Below are 22,944 nucleotides of genomic sequence, written 5' to 3'. Positions count from 1 at the left end.
ATTCAGATCTTCTGTGAATGAATTTATCCGTGCCAAGATCTTGGCTCTCACTGCTCGCGATGGCAGCCATTACCCCAGATAGATCTGTAGACTCCTCATCCGGGGCCTTCACAGAGCCCGAGGCTTTAGCGACATGGTCACTGCTGAATTTGTTTTTGCCCATCGCGTCTTCTAAATGATCGATATACAAGTACAGGGTTGTGAGTTATAATATTAATGAAAAGTTCGCCCTAATCAGGAGCCCAATATAAAGACGTCCTCACATGTTACTGCTCACCAGCACCCCTCCAGTAACACTATTCTTATGGTAATATGCAGTATAACACATACCACATGCAAAGTTGATTTGGTACCACACAGCATACCACATGATGCACAACCACATGATGCAAAAACGCCAGGAGTCTGTAACAGAAAGTTTCTGAAGAAAAGCTTTAATAACTTCAGAAGATTTAAATGGATTGCTAGGAGTACTGGAGGACTGATGTAAAGGACCCAACCAACAGTTAAAATCCCCCCCAACACAAGAAGGTGTGAGGACACATCTGGAAGCTTAGGGGAAAAAAAGTGTGAAAAAAGTTATTGTCGTCCCAATTTGTATATTTTCTGTTGTTTTTCCTAAAATGGTAAGGTTATACACAGGTTTCCTGAAATATTAAATTAACTAATGCAAAGTATCACTTCATTCAGGAAAAGCCTTCAAGCAGCGCAGCTACAGTTAGGTCCATAAGTATTTGGACAGTTACACAATATTTGTAATATTGCCCCTGTACACCACCACAGTGGATTTGACATGAAGTATTTTGAGATGTGATTGAAGAGTAGACTTTCAGCTTTAATTCAAGGAGTTGGATAAAAATATGGCATTAAATGTTCAAGAATTACAGCTATGAATATACGTACATTGGTCACCCCATTTTCAGAGGCTCAAAAGTAATTGGACAAACAAACATGTTTGATTATAACAATATTTGCAGGAAAATCCTTTGCAGTCAATGACTGTATGAAGTCTGGAACCCATTGACAGCTTCAAATTCTGAGTTTTCCTCCTTTGAAATGCTCTGCCAAGACTTAACAGCAGCTGCCGTCAGTTGCTGGTTGTTTGTGGGTCTTTTGGCCATTAGTTTAATCTTCAGCAAGTGAAACGCATGCTCAGTTGGGTTGAGGTCAGGTGACTGACTTGGTCACTGATGAATATTCCATTTTTCTGCCTTGAGAGACTCTTGGGTTGCTTTGTCAGCTTGTTTTGTGTCATTATCCATTTGCAGTGTGAAGCACCGTCCTCTCAGTTTTGTGACAGTTGGCTAAATCTGAGCAAATGGTATATCCTCATAAATATCACAATCCATCCTGCTACTTCTGTCAGTAGTCACAGCATCAATAAACACCAGTGACCAAGTTCCATTGGCAACCATAGTACATGCCATTTCATAACACCACCTCCACCATGTTTGACAGATGATATGGTGTGCTGAGAATCATGAGCTGTTCCTTTTGTTCCCCACACTTCTCCTCTTCCCATTCTTCTGGTACAAGTTAATCATTGCACAATCTGTCCAAAGAACCTTGTTCCAGAACTGGGTAGGTTTTTAGATGTTTTTAAACACAGTCTAATCTGGCCTTCCTGTTCTTAAGTGATACCAGTGGTTTTCACCTTAAACCCTCTGTATTTATTTTCATGCAGGCATCTCTTGATTGTAGACTTGGACAATGATACCCCTACCTCTCAAGAGTGTTTTTGACTTCAATAGATGTTGTGAATGTGTTTGTCTTCACTAGGGAAGAATTCTGTGATCATCCACTGTAGATGTGTTCCGTGGTCTTTTGGTGTTTGCTGAGCTTGCCAGTGCATTTTTTTCTTTTTAAGAATGTACAATAATATTGATTTGGACACTCCTGAAGTATTTACTATCCATCTGATAGATTTCCGTTGCTTTTTGAGCCTAATGATGGCCTCCATCACTTGTATTGACACCTCTATGGACTTCATGCTGAGAGTTCCGATGAACAGCTACCAAATGCAAATGTAAATACTTCGAATGAACTTCAGACCTTTTATCTGCTTAATTTGTCATGGAATAATGATGGAAAAGGTCTTACTTGCCCATGAAACGACTTTTTTGTCAAGTGTCCAATTACTTTTGATCCTCTGAAAATGGGGTGACCATATATAAAACCGGCTGTAATTCCTGAACGGTTAATGCAATATTTTTGTCCAAACCCTTAAATTAAAGCTGAAAGTCCACACTCCAATCACATATTGGTTACTTCGTTTCAAATCCACTGTGGTGGTGTACAGGGGCAAATTTACGAAAGTTGTGACACTGTCCAAATACTTATGGACCTAACTGTATGCCTCTCATTAGATCCCCTGTAATCTGTCAGTTTGTCCTAACTCGTCAAAGTTTTTTTTGCCATGGAGCAATTGTATAGTCATATCTATTGATCTTTTCTACCCTATCAGAAAATCTTACCATGAGTCAGTAGCCAAAAAAGTCAGTGGTCCTTTCTTTTATTGGAAAATGCTTGTGTGCTAACTACATTATTATTGTAGCGACCAGAGGAGGCGGCCGCTCTGACCGTCGACGGTTCTGTGCTGGGGAGTGCAGGGGGTCATGGGACTGTTAATGTTCGAGTTGGGATTGTTGTTGATTGTGTTATATTTTTGCGTGTTCAGATGTTTGGTTCATGTTGGGATGAGTAGTTTGTTTGGGGTTTGACTCGGACTAAATAGAAGACCTTTTACTGACTGTCTGACTGTAGGATCGTGACTTAGACTAACATCGACAGTTCTTACCTCAGGGGGAAAATCATTGTGTTGTAGTCTGTTCAAAAGGCAAATATAAGAACACTTCTGGGATTGTGTGGTGTATGGGGCGCGGGAATTGCCATTGAACAGTGATCTCTTCCTCTCGACTCCTTCTTCCATGCTAGCTCGCCACATTGGTTTCAGAAGTGGGATTGGACTGAAGAATGGAGTGGGACATCCAGAGATTGGAGCAAGACATTGAGCGACCCTGTTGGCTCTTGGAAAACCTGGCATGGCAAAAGTCGGAGCATGCCAGGGATGGAAGGTGACCAGCCCACCATGATGGCTCCAGTGCACCGTGGACCCACCGCCCACTAGAGGCCAGAAGTGCCAATACAGGGGAGCGCCTGCTGCCCACCGCCATCGACTACCCCCTAGCAACCAGGAGGGCTGCTGCTAACAAACCACCACCACTGTTCCCCACGCCCAGTCTGTCACACCCCGCAGTTGTGCATAGAACACTAGCCAAGCTACTCAAGTACAACACAAGTCACAAGTCCAACTAGTAGCATGACACAGCAGATGGGGCAATGAAGAAGCTGTCATTCACTTGCCCTGGTGTTGGAGGGACGAAAGGCTTTGCAGGTGCTCCTCGACCTAGTCCCAGCAGAGCAGTCGGACCTTCAAGCCCTGATCATGGAGCTGGAGAGGCGATTTTAGAAATCGCTCAGCGAGGCTCTCTGCGAGGCTGAATGGGCTGAGATGGTACTCTTCACGTGGTCTAGCCAGCATAAGGTCCTTGCTCTCCGACTGCATGTTAGGTTGGCCGACTAAAAGGAAGAGGTAGAAGAGGTCTACCAAGTTCGGCCTCCACCACAGCAGTCTCGGCGATAGCCTCCAACATCCAGGCGACATCCACCCCGGCCAACTGACCGCTGTTACGGGGTGATGATGCTGGTCACATAAGCCACAGTCACCCAGCCAGCAGGAAACGATGGCGGAGTAGCCTAGTGAGTGGACTGCCATTCCAGTCTCCAGCCCCCCTTAAAGGCCGATGCACGTTGGTTGGCCACCTAAGTTACACCAAAGGACTGTATCTGAACTGCCAAAACGATGGTTGACCCTGGTAGACATGGGGTCTACCATTTCCCTGGTGCGACCTTGCATCCTCCCGGGCACCACTGGCCCTACTGTCGGTGGCATGGTCACCAACCAACACCAAGCTGATGACAACGGGAGGAGAAAAGGCTGGCATGAAAGGACAGAAGTCACTGCGAGTCCGGGCTGGAGACGTGGAGCTGGCGCTCGAGTTCTGGCTCACCAACATCGAAGACCCATGCATAATTGGCCTTGACCTACTGACCGCTGGGGAGCCTGTCCTAACGTATCCAAGGCAACCATCACCCTTGGCACGAAGACCGTGGTGCTCCAGTCTGGCCAGGGGAAGAACTGACCCATTGACCAATGAGCCAGTTGCCAAGCAGCTGCAGCACAGCAGGCACAGAGCCCCTTGTGGCATTGGAGTGCTGCTACTGCCAGCAGCAAGAGGAATGAGGCCAGATGACGCCGAGGGCGGCGGCCATCGACACTGCCAGCAAACGAGGAGAGGTGGTTCCTGTTGACCACACAGCAACTGAGGCAGCAGCAGGAGGCAGACGTGACCTTGGCACTGGTGAGGGGCTGGCTGGAGACGGGGCAGTGCCCCGAGCGGACAGAGGTGTTTTCCAGAGGCCTTTACCTCGGGCGCTGGGGCCTAAGGTAAAGGCCTACCACTCTCAAAGCTCCACGACAGGTTGGCATACCGGAGGTGGCAAGTGTCTCGGACGAGGGAATAACCTCCTGCAGGTGTTGGTGCCCCAAGTGCTCTATCCACAGGTTCTGGTCTATGACTCGTTGGGGGCAGGGCACTATGGGAATGCTAAAACCCTCCACCGCCTAGTAGTAGAGAAAGCATTTGACAGGGTGTCGAGAAAGGAGTTGTGATATTGTATGAGGAAGTCAGGAGTTGCGGAGAAGTATGTAGGAGTGGTGCAGGATATATATGAGGGAAGTGTGACAGTGGTGAAGTGTGCAGTTGGAGTGACAGATGGGTTCAAGTTGGAGGTGGGATTACATCAAGGATCGGCTCTGAGCCCTTTCTTGTTTGCAATGGTGATGGACAGGTTGACAGACGAGATCAGGCAGGAGTCTCCGTGGACTATGATGTTTGCGGATGACATTGTGATCTGTAGTGAGAGTAGGGTGCAGGTTGAGGAGAGCCTGGAAAGGTGGAGGTATGCACTGGAGAGAAGAGGAATGAAAGCCAGTAGGAGCAAGACGGAATACATATTCGTGAATGAGAGGGAGGACAGTGAAATGGTGAGGACGCAAGGAGTAGAGGTGACAAAGGCATATGAGTTTAAATACTTGGGGTCAACTGTCCAAAGTAACGGGGAGTGCAGGAGAGAGGTGAAGAAGAGAGTGCAGGCAGGGTGGAGTGGGTGGAGAAGAGTGTCGGGAGTGCTTTGCGATAGAAGGGTACCAGCAAAAGTTAAAGGGAAGGTTTACAAGATGGTTGTGAGACCAGCTATGTTATGTGGTTTTGAGACAGTGCCACTGACGAAAAGACAGGAGGTGGAGCTGGAGGTGGCAGAGTTGAAGATGGTAAGATTTTCATTGGGAGTGATGAAGAGGGACAGGATGACACACCCTGCTCTGTGCCTTAGGTTTTGTTTTCTTTATGTCATGTCTGTCTATTGTCGGGTCTTTTATTTTGAAGGTCTCACCTCTCCTCTCCTTTCAGTAACTTTAATTCCTGCCCCAGTGTCTGTGTCCTCCTGCATGATTACTTTCCCCGCCCTGATTGGATTCATCTGTGCCTTGTTACCTCCAGTGTATTTAGTCTCTGTGTTCCCCTCTCTCTGTGCCAGTTCGTTTTGTGCCTAGTGTCAACTTGTGCCAGCCTTTCTATAGTGTTTGTGTTTCTTGTGTATATTTTTGCTCTGCCCCTGGACCTCGCTTTTGCCTAACCTTTTGGATCATCTCTTTGGACGATTGGATTTGATCACCTTGCTTTGTCCCTGGACTTTGCCTTCGCCTACTCCTTTGGTATTGTTTGCTTGGATTACTGGACTGCCTTTTCTGTGTACCGAACCCGCTTTTCAGTAAAGACTACTTTTGAACTCTGACCTCGTCTCTTGTGTTGTACTGTTGAGTCTTCTGCCTAGTGTGTGTTACAGTACGACCTGGCCATACTATGGACTCAGCCAATACATTGCGCGCTGTACTCCAGGCCCAAGGAGAGTGAATCCACCAACAGGAGAAGCAACTCGCTGCTATTTGTGCAGGGGTGAAGGAGATGGCAGCACACCATGAGGCTTTCCAGAAAACCTTCGACACCCAGGTAGGCTACATGGTAACCCAGTTTCAGGAGGCGACTGCCCGGTTTCAGCAGGCTGCTGCACACATGGACACTCTCGCTCCTAATCCTGCTAACCCAGCTCCAGAACCTGTCCTCGCTCCTGACCCAGTGCCTGCTCCAGATCCAGCCCCAGCTCCAGCTCCCACGAGAACGACGCCAGCTCCGGTGGTCCACCTCTCCACACCCAAGTGGTTTTCCGGTGACTCTAACAACTGCAAGTCCTTCCTGGCCCAGTGTGAACTACATTTTGAGCTCCAGGCATCTTTGTTCCCCACGGAGCACGCCAAGGTGGCTTACATCATTTCTCATCTCACTGGCAGAGCAGAAGCCTGGGCTATGGCCAAGTGAGCCAGGAGATCCCCCAGTCTGCGCGTCATCAAAGCTGTTCGTCTGGACCCTTCGCCAGATGTTGGACCATCAGACCACTGGTCGAGAGGCAGCGAGGGCATTAATGGCCCTGCGTCAGGATAAGTGTCGGGTCTCTGACTATGCTATTGAATTACGATGTGGGGAACAGGAAACTCCCTGTTCCCCACATCGTAATTGGGTGGCCTTGAAGGAGTGGCACCACTGGTTGGAGGGGGCGGAGCACCCATTCTTGGTGTGGACTGACCATAAGAACTTGGAGTACATCCAGACAGCCAAGCAACTCAACTCCAGACAGGCCAGGTGGGCTCTTTCTTTACCCGATTTAATTTTACCCTGTCCTACAGTCCTGGTTCCAAAAACGCCAAAGCGGATGCCCTGTCTCGTTTGTTTTGCCCTGACCCTGCTCCTTGGGTCTCCAGCCAGCATCCTGTCTGCTTCCTGTGTGGTTGGGGCCGTCGCCTGGGGCATTGAGAGCAAGGTCAGATGGGCGTCTGCTCACAACCAAGCGCTTGTTGGCTGTCCCCTGAATCGGCTGTCCCCTGAATCGGCTGTTTGTTCCTGTCTCTCTTCGCTCTCAGGTCATCCATTGAGCTTACACCTGCCGCCTCTCCTGTCACCCTGGTGTGTCTTCGTCATTCGACAGCGGTTCTGGTGGCTGGCCATGGAGAAGGAGATAGGAGAATATGTGACTGCTTGTCCTGTGTGCGCTTGGAACAAGGTCTCCTGAAGCCCTCCTCTTGGTCTCCTGCGCCCGCTCCCGATGCCCCGCCGTCCTTGGTCTGTTGTCTCCCTGGACTTTGTCACAGGCCTACTGCCCTCGGACGGTAACACCACCATTCTGACGGTAGGGGACCGGTTCTCGAAAATGGTGCACATCATCCCTCTGCCCAAGATGCCCACTGCCCAGGGAATGGCGGAAGTTGTGCTGTCTCATGGGTTTCGCCTCCATGGATTCCCTAGCTGATCGAGGAGGACCCCAGTTCGTCTCAAAGTTCTGGAAGGCATTTTGTTCACTGCTCGGGGTCTCAGTCAGTCTCTCCTCTGGGGTTCACCCCGAGTCCAATGGCCAGGCGGAGCAGCTGAACCAGGAGCTGGAGACTGGGCTGCGCTGTCTCGTGTTCCAGAACCCGGCCACCTGGAGCAAGCACCTCATTTGGGTTGAGTATGCGCACAACACCCTGCCTTGCTCTGCCACTGGTCTCACCCCCTTTCAGTGCGCCTATGGTTACCTTTTTGGATCATCTGTTTGGACTATTGGATTTGATCACCTTGCTTTGTCCCTGGACCTCGCCTTCGCCTACTCCTTTGGTATTGTTTGCTTGGATTACTGGACTGCCTTTTCTGTGTACTGAACCCGCTTTTCAGTAAAGACTACTTTTGAACTCTGACCTCGTCTCTTGTGTCACGCTATTGAGTCCTCTGCCTAGTTTGTGTTACACAGGATTAGGAACGAGTATATTAGAAGGACCGCTCAGGTTGGACGGTTTGGAGACAAAGCAAGAGAGGCAAGATTGAGATGACTTGGACATGTGTGGAGGAGAGATGCTAGGTATATTGGGAGAAAGATGCTGAATATGGAGGTGCCACGGAAGAGGAAAAGAGGAAGGCCAAAGAGGAGGTTTATGGATGTGGTGAGAGAGGACATGCAGGTGGCTGGTGTGACAGAGGAAGATGCAGAAGACAAGAAGAAACCCGACCCCACTGTGGCGACCCCTAACAGGAGCAGCCGAAAGTAGTAGTAGTAGTAGTAGCAGTGGTGGCTGGCCAGTACAGGGCACTGGGGCGCCACCCCCTTCAAATATGAAGAGATGAAAATCTACTTAAACATGTTAAATATAATTTAGTTGTGTAATGCAAATAATTATGAAATAAAAGTGTTTTTCAGTCTGTGAGGGCCTGTCAGCAGCCATTAAATATTGGTTCCAAATGGTATTTGGTTGATTTCTGTCTGAATACATATACTGCCTGGGTCAGGGGCATTGGCCAAAGGATACCTTATGTTACCCTAAAACTTGTGACGAGCAGGTGACCTGAGACTGCTGTTTAATCAGTTTCTTCAGCTTTTCTATGGGGTGCCGTTCTGTGCGCCACAGACACTCCCACTTTTATTGGCAGCGAATTGGTATTGTTTTAATGTTTTTTGATCTAATGTGACTGGACAATTCTCGTGGCTGTCAATCATGTTCACACCCACCACGACGCCTCGTCTCGACTGTCAGTCATCCACCGTCTACAAACCCTGATAAAATCTATAGGCTACATCTTCTTAATAACTGTATGGACATTAAAGCAGCTGTCAGGTGTGCTGCGCTGAGGTAAATTGCGCCCCTTCCCCAAACATTTTAAGCACCAGCTTCCACTGAGTAGCAGTAGTAGTAATAGTAATAGTAGTAGTGTAAAACGTCCTTGGGTTCCTTGAAAGGTGCTATACAAAACTAAGTTGTTGTTGTTAATTGAAAAACGAGTTTTAATGTGCAGTTCTTTGTTTGTCTTACAGGGAAGTTTTCAAAGCAAAGCACAGACAAACTGGAAAGAAAGTTGCACTGAAGAAGGTTTTGATGGAAAATGAGAAAGAAGGGGTAAGAGATCTTTCATAACTGAGAGTTAATAGCATAATACTGTGCGCATAGTCTTCCAGATTGAAGCACCATTCTGTTTTCTTTCCCATATGTAGTTTGCATTTGACACTAAGAAAAAATGACCCAACATTTGACAGCCATATCCCCATTAACTAAAATCAAAAGGTTTTAGGCCTACTTAATTTTACTGGGGACCAATTACTGTCTCTTAAGTGACGAAAAGGGATTAAGTTGCAGTTAAGGACCGGAACACACAATTGCCAGTAGATGAGCTTCTAGAAGAACTTTCTTTTTCATTTCAATATGAAATCCCCAGCCAGGCAGCACCTAGTCCTGCTGTGAAGAGCCACTTCTGACTGCTGCGACTGCTGAGAATGCAACTGAAACAGTATTGACATGAGATTAAAAGCTGCAATCTGTAACATTTCTCTACTTACAAGTTATTCGAAATTATTTTTTTATTAAAACAAAATTTAGATAATTTTATCCATCTGGACCATGGAGTCAGGTTGCATAATACTATCATCATTACCATGGTAGGAGACACTCTCCAGTTCAGTGTAGTGCTGTTGAAATGTTGCGACCAGGTAGGATCAACACTGCTGCAGTGTGTTTGAAGCACCTCTAGCAGGAAAAAAGGGGTCATTGATGTCATCCAACTATTTTGGAACACTATTTGACTATCATACTGATTGATTATCCAACAGAATAACCACATTCCTGTCACAGTACTGTGTAGTCTAAAATCTCATTATTCGTTGTGTCATCTTGGTTCTGAGATAACAATGGTATGACAAAACCTCAGGGTTTTTAGTACCTCCAGAATGCCATTCAGATTTCAGACTCTTGAACTCACATTTTGGTGACTGTTGACTTGTTATACTGCCTTCCTTTCCTGTATTTCAGGCTTGCTTGGCTGCACAAGGATACGTATTTTTGAAAGTATTGTTGAATTATACAGTTACACTGGATGCTCATAGGCCCACATTCATAAAATGTGTCAGCAGGGTTAACATAGCAGTAATATAGCATGACAGTAGGTGTTACCCCCATTCATAAATAGCATTAGTGACTCACATTTTCTGCTAGTACTGTTTGGATCACACTGCCTCCTGAGTCGCATGTCCCATAAGCAAGTCATAGAAGCACACAGCTGCAGTAAAATGCCTGCTCTGGCAAGGTGGTGTAGCTCCACCTCATGACTTTCTTTATTGAAGTTTCATAGATAAACAAAATGTCTCTGAAAGTAACGTTTTTCGTGATCGTGTCAGTGTCGTCCTGGGAATCAGGTCTCAGGAGTCAGATTATGAAACTGTTTGGCACTGTATTTTCTGTGGCCTACAACTGAAGCCCAGTCTCCATCTAATTGATTTGGATTAATGGCAAACATCGTGGTTCTAGCATCTGAAGTGCACGAGGGAGAGAGTGATTGTTAGAGCGGGATTACCCAGCAGTTAGATTACTACGTCATGTGCCTCCTGGGAGGACAACCTCTGCTGATAATGTACAGAGTTCTGCTGCCACAGTCATTGCTTTTGTTTGCCTTTCTGACCAACCAGGATGGCGATGCTTTGTGATTTCATGGCCGTGGATGATCTTGGGGTTGTGAAATATGCAACACTTGATTAACAAAAGGTTTTAATTGACTGCCAACACTAATAATATTGTAGTGTGTCCCTGCAGGGGTGTCCACTGCTGCACTGTTTTCATGATGGAGCTCAGATTGCTGCAGCGCAGATTTTGCATCGTGTCATGATAGCAGCAACTTTTATGAATTTGGGCTATAGCCTCTCTAAAGTTTGTCTAGTGACCATTTAAAAAGGTTGGTGTATGGCAGCTTTGTTACGTTGCTTTGTGTGTTTGTTGTTTTGTTACAGTTTCCGATCACAGCTCTGAGAGAGATCAAGATCCTGCAGCTTCTGAAACATGAGAATGTTGTGAATCTGATTGAGATTTGTCGAACCAAAGGTTGGTGTAAGTCTTCAGTCTGACTTCAATTTACAACAACTAATTCTTTCTGTTTTTCTGTGGTTAAAAAAACCGCATGCCTTATTTTGAAGGAGCTTTTGCTGAGTTAGTATTCTGTATTTTTGAGATTGAGAAGTTTAGATTACTTGTGAGCTATTCTACCTCTTAAAGTTTGCTTTACAGGGTTTTTGGTGCTGTATAGGCATGGCAGGCCACCTGAATATAAAGAAATCACCCCCATCCTTGACTGGTAAATCTCCAAGCACCTTTGTGCTTATTTTCATTGAGTTAAAATCTAAATTATAGGTGGCAAAACTTTTAAACAAAAAACTAACACTGAACGATCAAAACCACATGTTGTGAGCATTAACGCTGTGTATGCAAGTCTTACTACATTGTGAATACATTTCTTATTTTAATGCCATTGTGTTGGTATGACCTGCCTAATGTCATCGTCAGCTGTTCTCAAGCTGTATAAATGCTTTAGATCCTACACTGGGTTTGTCTTGGTTTTTACTGGTGGCCATCTGGGCCAAAGTTAAGATGATTAACTGATAACACGTTTTACAGCTACTTGAAATATCTGCAAAGCCAGTGTTTCTTGGGGCTGGCAGTAGTACTGCAAAATATAACACAATCACCTTAATCAAACACCTCCACAAGCACCATACCAAGAAACATGATGAGTCCAACCCAGCAAAAGAAGGGATGATTTGAAGAACCAGATGCATTGCAAATTGTGACTTAATCATGAGTTAATGCTTATATTTTGTTCTTATGTGATGCAGTTGTGTTATCTCCGCCAGGCGGTGGCCTGGAAGGGATTATACGTCTGGTCGTTTATGTCCATGTGTTTGTTTGTGTGTGTCTTCAGCTAATGTTGTAAACTACAGGACCCATCAGCCGAAATGTTTTTGTGCACAGATATGACTATGAATAAGTTGTTGTGTTTGTGGTGATTCAAAACCTTGGAAAAACATGTGTTCCCACTCCTGCCGCCCCCTCTCTTCATTCACACTCCGGCTTGCTTGACTAACGCTGTTTTCTGTCGCTGCCCGAGCTGATTCAGGCGTGCGCATGCACGCCTCACATCTATGGTGGACGTAGATTGGGCAGCAACAGTATCAAAACCAAGACATTGTCTTCGGGTCCTGAAAGTAAGCAAGAAGTAGACCGTATTTACCAAGCTAGCAAGTCATTCACTGCTGGTCTCAGCACAGCAGACCTGGAGGCACACTGGATGAACCAACAATAATTATTCACCACCACGCGGTGCTGCCATAGTTGCCAATGTTGAAACGCCACTATAAAATACAATTTCAAGAGTAGGATTAATCACAGCCCCAGCTGGAAACCACCTCAGTAGCTACAGTAAAACATTCCCATGGCTGAGTGGTGTTCTCTTAGCGTTTTACTGCTTTAGAATGAATCAAAGTCAATCGGCAGAACAGCCGCTCATCTTCATTCGTTTCATGTTGTGATCACTGTGACGGTTAAACACATTTGAAGTCTTAGATCCTGGATTTGACGTTATGATCGCCTGATCTCTTTCATTTCATGTCACACCTGGTTGCTTTTGTGCGAGGGTCCACCTAGGAGCCTGCACATCCACAGACTTGACAGGCAAGACATTTTTATTAGAATTTTAGCTTGAGCACTGCATATCAAAAATATCTTTATTTCCACATTTCCTGTTCAATCGACTTGGGTGCTGTGCAAAAGTCTTATAATGGCAGGAAAACACTGGTTTTCTGTCTGTACGTTTATTTCCCTTCTTCCAGTAGGTGGGAAAATCGGTGGTTTGTCGCCAAGGTCGAACACTGGAGAGCGAGAGATACTTACGCCTGGCAGGGATCTAAAAAAAAAAAGTAGAGTCTATTTTTTTGTGGATTTTTTGGATTTTTTCCCCTTTATTCTCCCCAATTGTATCTGGCCAATTACCCCACTCTTCCGAGCCGTCCCGGTCACTGCTTCACCCCCTCTGCCAATCCGGGGAGGGCTGCAGACTACCACATACCTCCTCCAATACATGTGGAGTCACCAGTCGCTTCTTTTCACCTGACAGTGAGGAGTTTCACCAGGGGGACGTAGCGCATGAGAGGATCACGCTATTCCCCCCAGCTCCCCCTCCCCCCTGAACAGGCTCCCTGATCGACCAGAGGAGGCGCTAGTGCGGCGATCAGGACACATACCTAACATCCACCTTCCCACCCATAGACACGGCCAATTGTGCCTGTAGGGATGCCCAACCAACCCGGAGGGTAACATGGGGATTCGAACCGGCGATCCCCGTGTTGGTAGGCAACGGGATAGACCACTATGCTATCCGGACACCCAGTCCCTAGTTTTATACTGGAATTTTAGTTCCTCGCCAGTTTGTTGCTGCATTAAAAGGTTTACACTTGAATTGTTGTTCCTGTTAAATTTGAGGATTTTTTTTACCAAGTTTCTGGTGCACAATTATTTATAATTCTAATAATAACAATTCAGTAAATGTATATCTTTTTTATTTATTTATTTTTTTTAGTAAATTTGGTTTCACAAAGTTTGGAAAGCAATGACTAAGTCAAGCCTGATGTTGCCTTACACATAAAAGATTGATTCCAGTCTCTTGTACAGCTTATTAATTTAACTGTTATTGGATCGGTACTCGGTATCGGTCAATATCCAAAGCCAAGGTATTGGTATTGGTATTGGGACTAAAAAATTCAGATCAGTGCATCCCTAATATGACTACAAATATACATGTACCACTCTGGAACTGCAGGGAAATGTAGTCGCTCAACTTAAGAAAAGAAGTGCCTATGCATACTCAGTAATCCGGGTAAGGAAATCACAGAGAGGTGAATCAGTTCATCTGGACACAACGTTTACTGACAGATACGTTTCATCATCGTCGAAGTGACCTCTTCAGTCTCACCTGACTGCAGGTGTCCCCACCCTTATAAACAACACAGTGACTGCCGGTGTCCCTACCCTTATCAACGACACAGTGACTGCAGGTGTCCCCACCTTTAAAACAATTAAGTGACTGCAGGTGTCCCCACCCTTATAAACAATACAGTGACTGCAGGTGTCCCCACCCTTATAAACGATACAGTGACTGTAGGTGTCCCCACCGTTATCAACAATACAGTGACTGCAGGTATCCCCACCCTTATAAACAATGCAGTGATTGCAGCTGTCCCCACCCTCATAAACAATACAGTGACTGCAGGTGTCCTCACCCTTATAAACAATGCAGTGACTGCAGGTGTCCCACCCTTATAAACAATACAGTGACTGCAGGTATCCCCAGCCTCATAAACAATACAGTGACTGCAGGTATCCCCACCCTCATAAACAATACAGTGACTGCAGGTGTCCCCACCCTAATAAACCCTACAGTGACTGCAGGTATCTCCACCCTTATAAACAATACAGTGACATAATGAATGAAACCAACGATCAGTTTCATATGCAAATTTCCCTGACCATTAACTAGAGCTACAATGGCCATGTGAACTATTCACAGAGGACTGGGGAATGGTTGCAATCACAGCATTGTAAGATGGCGACAGATATACTCCCCCCCAGTTCGGGGATGGTCGTTCCCTCTTCACATAGATGGCCTCTTTTACTCCCTGTTCAAACCAGTGTTCCTCCCTATCAAGGATGTGCACATCCTCATCCTTAAGACCCATAAGAAAAGAAGGAGACCCACATTGCACAGAAGTATTTATAGACCTTTTAACTGCATGTTTAAGTTTTTCCATCTTTACGCAGTTTAAACTGCTTTAATCCAGAAAGCATGAGGAGGAGTTGCAGAGGATTTCTATGCAGGCAAAATGAATGGTCTCAACAACACAGTGACACAGGCATTTACACCCGTAATGCTTGATTCAGAACTTACTGTTGTGATACTGTTAGGATTTACCTGTAGTTTTTTCTACTGTGTGAGACTGTAAGTCACTCGGTAGGCCAGTTTGATTCATTTCCCTCTGTCTTTCTTCCAGCCACTCAGTTTAATAGATACAAAGGGAGCATCTACCTGGTGTTTGACTTCTGTGAGCATGACCTGGCAGGGCTTTTAAGCAATGCAAATGTCAAGTTCACCTTGGCAGAGATAAAGAAGGTCATGCAGATGCTACTCAATGGACTATACTACATACACAGGAACAAGGTGAGTACTGGCACTAGATTTGTTTTATTAATGAAAACTACAACAGAAGGACTAGCTGTGTTAGTGTTAGACTAGCTGATGGGTGTCTAACTGATGGTTTGATGCCCCACAGCTGACTGAAGCACACAACTGTTCTTGTATTATGATGAAAGCCTAATTGATTGTAGAATCACTTGAATTGGCGTGATGAAGGGTCAGGGTAGGGGCAACTCCCAGTTTTAGCACATCAACAGCTGCATTTCCAGTAGCCAGCTTTGGTCAGCTTTTGGCCAATGAAACACTAAAAACAGTAAATAAAACCGTTGCCAGGAAAATTGTCTGTTTTGGAGGGGGAAAAAAAATCACACGAAAAATGACTAAATGTTTTCTTGTACATTTATGTTTAAGTCAGTACTTTGTAGACTAGTAGACCCTTTCCAATTTTTTTTATGATGACAGACATATGCACATGCATTTTGCTGCAGACTGGCAAGCTTAATGAGGGTGGAGCAAATGTTGTAGTCACTCACTCCAGAGGTCATGAATGTTACCTGGCCAAAAATGGTGGTTTTACACTGGCCGAACTTAAACCGTTTTTTCACCAGTGTTTCACCCTCAAACTGTCTTGACTGGCCCTGTGCAGATTATGAAACGTAAAGATTTAACTGCATGTGTGATCCTGCATTAGAAGCACTACCAGCCAGTAGCAGGGTTCAACGGTAAAGCATGAGGCATTACCTACTTCCTCTGTCCAGAGCTGTACTGTGAAGCGCTGAACCTATAATGCACAGTTAGCACCCAGTGTGTTTTCCATTGTATGTAGGACTAGCAGGACTGTCAGGTTTTCTGCATTAGCTAGAGAAGTTCTTATACTGTTCATTAGGGATCCAAGCACATAGTGCTGGAACCCTTTTGTTTTTGGGTTTTTTGTTTGTTGTTGTTTTTTGTTTTTTCAAATTATTGTTAGTATTATTATTAGTAGTATTAGGGGTTCAAGCACATAGTCCTGGAACCCTTTCGTTTTTGTTCAGATTATTATTATTATTATTATTAGTCGTAGTAGTAGTAGAATTAGTACTATTATTGGGGGTCCAAGCACATAGTGCTGGAACCCTTTTGTTTTAGATTAAGGTGGAAATACCTTCTACTTCAGTAGTATTGTTTTTTTAAGGGGTGTTTGCATTGTAATGCTTTTACTTTGACTTTTAGCCCAAGTATTTAAGAGCAATTCTGATGTGTTAATCTCCATGTAGCTTTAACAGCTGTCAATCATAAATGCTGTTGATGATGGCAGTGCTGTCTTTGTTCAGATCCTTCACAGAGACATGAAGGCAGCCAACGTGCTCATCACCAGAGATGGTGTACTGAAACTGGCGGATTTTGGTTTGGCACGGGCATTCAGTCTGGCCAAAAACAGCCAGGGGAACCGCTACACTAACCGTGTGGTCACCCTCTGGTACAGACCCCCAGAGCTGCTGTTAGGTAAGAGACAACACTGGATTTCTCAGATCATTTTGGCACATGTGCTTTTGCTGAATTACAAAGATCAAGTAGCATGTTGTGTGGTGTCTACTTGGACGACAGCTTACTCACTTGTAAATGTTAAGGTACAGTGTATCCACATCCAGTACTACTTATTCATCCACAAAAAGTTTAATAACTGAAAAAAGATACAGACCTGCCACTCCATGAATGCCCCTAAAATTGTCCATATTTGCATTAAAATGAGTTTTACTTCAATTGCACAAAAAAAACTTATGATCAGATCTACCTAAAACAACCATGAGCGGTCAGAATGACCACGCATAATGTGCGCATCATGTCAGTATTTATAACGTGTGTTGGTCACATCGTTTTCAGCGTGAAGTTCGTTGCTCTGTCCTAGAAACACACTAGTGTTCTCCAGTGCAGACAACTAGCCTAAACTTGATGTGTGATTAATGCAACATGTCTGGCTACAGACGCCGTTACAGACGCACCATGACTACCACTGAGGCCTTGCAGTATTTACAGGCGTTGGTGTCAGTTAGTTTCCTAATAGACACACTAACATATGCAATGCATTAATAGCTCAACTGGGTATTTATCTTGACAGAATATAGAGTTTAAAAACCGTGGGTGGTCGTTTTAGGTTGGAGTGAAATCCTGGTCATGCGGCGGCAGGCGGGGAGACACCTTGGACAGGCCACCAGGCCACCACAGGGCCGACACACACACAAACACACATTCGCACCTAGGGACAATTTTGTACAGCCGATTCCAGGGGCATAACCACGGGTGGGCCTGGCCTGTCACAGGACCACCCATTTCAAGCCCAGGCCCAGCCAATCACGCTGGCTTACAAGCACGTAGGCCGGCCCCTTATACGTACGTAGAACTGGAAAATCTGAGCACGCATACCATCACGCTCTGTATTTTTCACTGCTGCTAACTAGCCAATAGCCAACAGTTTGCCATAACTTATGGAATGGCGAAACAATGTTCAATCTTCCGCTTTTTTAAAAAGCCACGGATGGAGGAGGAGGAAAGCACACCTGCTCCAGCACCGACTGAGCCGCCCAATGAGAGTGAGATACCGCCGGAGAGAACGACAGAGGAGGCTACAGCTTCTCCGTTGCAGGCAGCTTCTCCTCCCCCCTCTGACGACGGCGAGACGATTCCCTTGACCATGCCACCGTCAGATTTGTCTGCTGTGGATGAGCCACCCTCGCAGCCTAAATTAGTGTTCCCCACAACCAACATTTCAGGAAAATTACGTTCTTTTTCCAATAAGTGGTATGAAGAATTTAAGTGGCTTGAATACAGCTCAGCAAGGAACGCTGTTTTCTGTAAAACGTGTAGGCATTTCCCTGAGCCCCATATGGAAAACACGTTTTTTCGAAGCGGGTTTGTAGATTGGAAGCACCTCCGCCAGGCATGCTCGAAACATCAGGCTAGCAAACCCCATTGTATTGCACTTGGTAAATATGAGGGTTACAGAGCAAGCCTGCAAGGTCGGGGGACTGTTCTAGACCAACTAAACCCTGAGGCAATGGACCGCTCATTTGTGGAAAGAAATCGTGATCACGTAAAGGTGGTTCTGGACATTGTTATGTTCTGTGCAAAACAAGAACTGTCATTACGTGGACACAAAGAAAGCGAGGAAGCAGAAGCACTAAACAAGGGACATTTTTTAGAATTGTTTAAATTAATTTCCAAATACGACCCAGAAATTCAAAGTCACCTTCAACAAATGCCTAAAAATGCAACGCTCATGAGTGCAAAAATTCAGAACGAATTGCTAGAATCTGCTGCCTCATTACTGTTGCACAAGATAAAAGCAGAGCTGTGTGAATCACCCGCCACCTACTGTGCCATATTAGCGGACGAATATAAGAATATGTCAAAGCGTGAGCTGGTCGCTGTGTGTATTAGGTACATTCATGCAGGGACAATAAAAGAAAGAGCAATTGGATTTGTAGACACCGGTGATATGAGTGCAAACGCGATATCTGAGAAGATTTTAGAAGTGCTGCAACCACTGGAACTTGATCCCTCTCTGTGCGTGGGTTTAAGCTTTGACGGGGCTTCCGTAATGTCAGGGAACAGAGGGGGTGTGCATGTTATTTTAAAACGCACTTTTCCAAACGCGGTATACGTCCACTGTAATTCCCACTGTCTTAATTTAGTTATTTGCACCGCATGGAAAGTGTCGGGACACGTCAGCACTTTTTTCAAGACACTGAACTCTCTATACAGTTTCATGACAGGTGCGCACAGACACGCTAAATTCCTCGAAATACAGAAAGAGCTTCATCCTAACAGACGATGCCTGGAGTTAGAGCGCTCAACAGACACAAGGTGGAGCTCGAAGTCAGGATCAGTGAGCAAGGTTTTAGTGTTACTTGACGTTATCTTGGAAACGCTAGCACAATTTTCCGAAACTAGTGGTCACACTAAAGTTGAAGCCGAATCACTTTTGCAACAAATTCAGAACGAAGAAATTTTTGTTTTTGCTGGTTACATTCGGGAAATTATTCGAGAGCAGCGATTTTGCAACAAAAGGTTTACAGAGTGGCTCATTTACTGTCACTGACTGCATAGATCTAATTCAAGGCCTCAAAGACAGTTTTGCACAGTTTAGAGATAATTCACAAGGTGATTTCAACAAAGTGTTAAAACTAACAGAAGAACTGATGGAAAAGAATGACGTCTCCAGCTGGGATGTCACCGGCGCTCGGGAGAGAAAGTTGCCCGCGAGATTCAATGAGTCGGTGGTTACCACTAGTTTGGGCAAAGCTACAAACGTGAGGAACAACGCTGACCTGAAGCAGCTATGGATTAACATTCTGGACAGGCAGATTACTGAGCTGGACAGTCGCTTTCAGCAAGATCAGTATGGCATCATGCGAGCAGCCGCTGCTTGTTTACCAGGATCAGTTACGTTTGCCCAGAAAGAATCATTGCAGCATTCGTGTGATCATTACCGGATATCTATTGAGGACGCGGAATGGACCGTTTTCATTCAGGCACTGCGTCGTAAAGTGGAGAGGGGTCAGTGTTACCCATCCCTCATTGAAGTGCTGGACAGCTGCAACTCTGACGTTTTCCCAAACATTAACGGACTGTTAAGGGCAATGATCACCATTCCCCTGACTTCTTGTACTGTTGAAAGACTCTTCTCCACTACAGGCCGTATCAAAACATGTCTAAGATCTTCCATGCTAACTGCACGCCTCAACAATCTATCCCTGTTGTCCTTTGAAAGGGAACTTACTGACTCTTTGGACTATGATGAAATAATCTCGATCTTCAACGCTTGCCCTCGGCGTCTACACATTGTGCTCTAAAACGTGTACTATAGGCCTATAGCTTACATGTTGTATCAGGATCTTTTAGACCGAGTCGGGCTGTTTTCCTCAGTGATATTTAAATGGTTGTGTAGAGCCTGGCGAGAATGACTGGCGTGGTATTTGTTTAAGTGGGTTTTTATTAAAGTTTTAGTTTGTTTCTTGGTCACGTACTAAAAACCTGTGTTATGTGTTTACTGCTGTAATGTGTTCGAATTTGCGTCTTGTTTGAAGGATTGTTGCTGGAAAATTTTGGTCCACCCATTTTCACTCAGGCCCACCTAAAAAAATATTCCTGGTTACGCCACTGGCCGATTCACCTGACCTACATGTCTTTGGACAATGGGAGGAAACTGGAGCACCCGCAGGAAACCCACACACACACACGTGTTCTCCCCCTGAATATCCATCTATCCCAATCGGGGTCGCGGGATGCTGGAGTCATTAGGCAGCAGGTGGGGAGAACGCCCTGGACAGGCCAGTCCACCACAGGCCCAACTCAGGGCCCGTTGAATATGATATACAATATGGAGAATAAGATACTTTTTCAGGCTCTGCCAGATTGCACAATGAGTAATGTAGTTGGCATTGATTTAAGAATAAAACCAAATCATGAACAGGCTTAAAGGCTGAAATGAACTACTACTACTACTACTACTTTCGGCTGCTCCTGTTAGGGGTCCCATTAGGGGGCTAACATAAACGCTGATAAAAAAAAAATGATTAGAACTTGACCTTAACAGCTCAAACTTCACTCACAGTTTGCCCCTTCAGGGACTTGCGGTCTTGGCAACTAGTTAAGTTACAGTGACATCAGGATCGATTCATGAACGCTTGGTCTCGGGGATGTAAGCTGGTGAGCACGCTGAGCTGGGTTTTGCAGGATGTTTCCAAGTCAGTAGTGTAGCTCCGTTGCTGACATCAGCCACCGGGGTAACTGGCTGTGATATATTGTCAGCAAGCTCTGTCAACAGAGAATGAGTTTACCAGGGGGAGATGGGAGTCAGGATCAAATAGGGCTAGAGAGCTGTCTCTTTACCTTTACCACTGAGGGAGAGGGACCAAGACCATCAACCAGACCTCTGAGCTCCTCTGGATCTGACTGAATGAAAGCTATTCTGAGAGCATAGTTGAGCTTGGTGATGTAGGAGGTCTTCGATCAAAGCTCAGTTTTAATGCAGGTGAGTTCAGTGGTCGGCGCCATTATAGTTAGTTTAGCTGAACTGCCAGGCTTAAGGCGAGCCTGGCTAAGTTGGTAGCTGGGACAGCTACCAGCTGCAAGTCAGTCAATCCTGCAAGTCATACAACAATGCAGGTGGGGGGAAAGGTGTCCGGGTAGTGTAGCGGTCTATTCTGGTGCCTACCAACAAGGGCATCGCAAGTTTGAATCCCCGTGTTACCTCCGGCTTGGTTGGGTGTCCCTACAGAACCAGTTGGCCATGTCTGCAGGTATATGTCCTGATCGCTGCACTAGCGCGTCCTCTGGTCGGTCAGGGTCTCTGGTGGGGGAGATTGGGAACTTGGGGGAATAGCGTGATCCTCCCACGTGCTACATCCCCCTGGCGAAACTCCTCACTACTACTACTACTTTGGGCTGCTCCCGTTAGGGGTCGCCACAGCAGATCATCTGTTTCCATGTCTTGCTGTCCTCTGCATCTTCCTCTGTCACACCAGCCACCTGCATGTCCTCCCTCACCACATCCATAAACCTCCTCTTTGGCCTTCCTCTTCTCCTCTTCCCTGGCAGCTCCATATTCAGCATCCTTCTCCCAATATACCCAGCATCTCTCCTCCACACATGTCAATCTTGTCTGTCGTGCTTTGTCTCCAAACCGTCCAACCTGAGTGGTCCCTCTAATACACTCGTTCCTGATCCTGTCCTTCTTCATCACTCCCAATGAAAATCTTAGTGTTACGGCCCCAGTGCCTTGTGTATTCTGTGTGCAATTACCCTCTTGTATGCAAACCTAGGGTTTGTTCTTATGGGAGGGGGTGCTATGGCCCTAGTGCCATGGGTCTGTGTAATTTTCCCTCTCCTGTGGAGCTGCTGGTTGAGCCCAGGTGATTCCAATCCTCATCAGCTCGGTATAAGCCTTGGAGCGAGATGCCCAACAGTGCCAGTGGGCCATTGTTGGGAACGAGAGAGAGAGACGGCCAGTGGGCCATTGTTGGGAATGAGAGAGAGAGATGGCCAGTGGGCCATTGTTGGGAACGAGAGAGAGAGCGCTATTGTATTAAAGATCAATACTCCTTGAGAAGGAGGGTGAAAGCTGTGTTATTGTTCTGTTTTTTCTTTTTGGTCTGATCGGAGTTTGCTTGTTAGCTACACCTGGTTAGTTAAGAGCCAGTGTCTTCAGTTGCCCCCTTTTTTGTGTGTATATAGTCTATTGACCTAGGGTTAGGTTTTGTTAATAAATATCTTTGTTTTTACACCTGGTTCCACCTCCCACCTTCCTTATTCCCCCGGGACTCTTTTATTTTCTTTGTTACTTCCCCTAAAAGCCCAGGGGATGCCCTGGACCTTTAACGAGGAACATAACATTTAGCATCAACTCTGCCACCTCCAGCTCCACCTCCTGTCCTTCTTCGTCACTCCCAGTGAAAATCTTAGCATCTTCAACTCTGCCACCTCTAGCTCCACCTCCCGTCTTCGTCAGTGCCACTGTCTCCAAACCATATAACATAACTGGTCTCACTACCATCTAGTAACCTTCCCTTTAACTCTTGCTGGTACCCTTCTGTCACAAATCACCCCTGACACTCTTCTCCACTCACTCCACCCTGCCTGCACTGTCTTCTCCACTGTTTTGGTTCGTTTTTAGCTTGGTCTGTTACTCCCTATGCCATGTTTTATATTCATTCAGTTTATTTTATACATTTACTTGTATTTTTCTGATTGAGTGTAAAGC

General features: G+C 45.7%; 1 protein-coding gene across 2 annotated transcripts in view; it reads left to right on the top strand.

Moving 5' to 3' along the window:
• Positions 1 to 22,944, top strand: part of LOC130121777 (cyclin-dependent kinase 9) — a 45,948-nt gene that overhangs the window by 7,442 nt on the left and 15,562 nt on the right. For both annotated transcript variants that reach the window (XM_056290663.1, XM_056290665.1), the window contains exons 3-6: positions 9,016 to 9,097; positions 10,975 to 11,065; positions 15,061 to 15,227; positions 16,517 to 16,688. In XM_056290663.1, coding sequence (XP_056146638.1) covers positions 9,016 to 9,097; positions 10,975 to 11,065; positions 15,061 to 15,227; positions 16,517 to 16,688 — 512 coding nt within the window. The remainder of the gene's footprint in view (positions 1 to 9,015; positions 9,098 to 10,974; positions 11,066 to 15,060; positions 15,228 to 16,516; positions 16,689 to 22,944) is intronic.

This window comes from Lampris incognitus, chromosome 12, assembly GCF_029633865.1.
Source record: "Lampris incognitus isolate fLamInc1 chromosome 12, fLamInc1.hap2, whole genome shotgun sequence".
In the NCBI taxonomy this organism is placed as follows: domain Eukaryota; kingdom Metazoa; phylum Chordata; class Actinopteri; order Lampriformes; family Lampridae; genus Lampris; species Lampris incognitus.
This window is presented reverse-complemented; position numbering and strand designations above follow the sequence as displayed.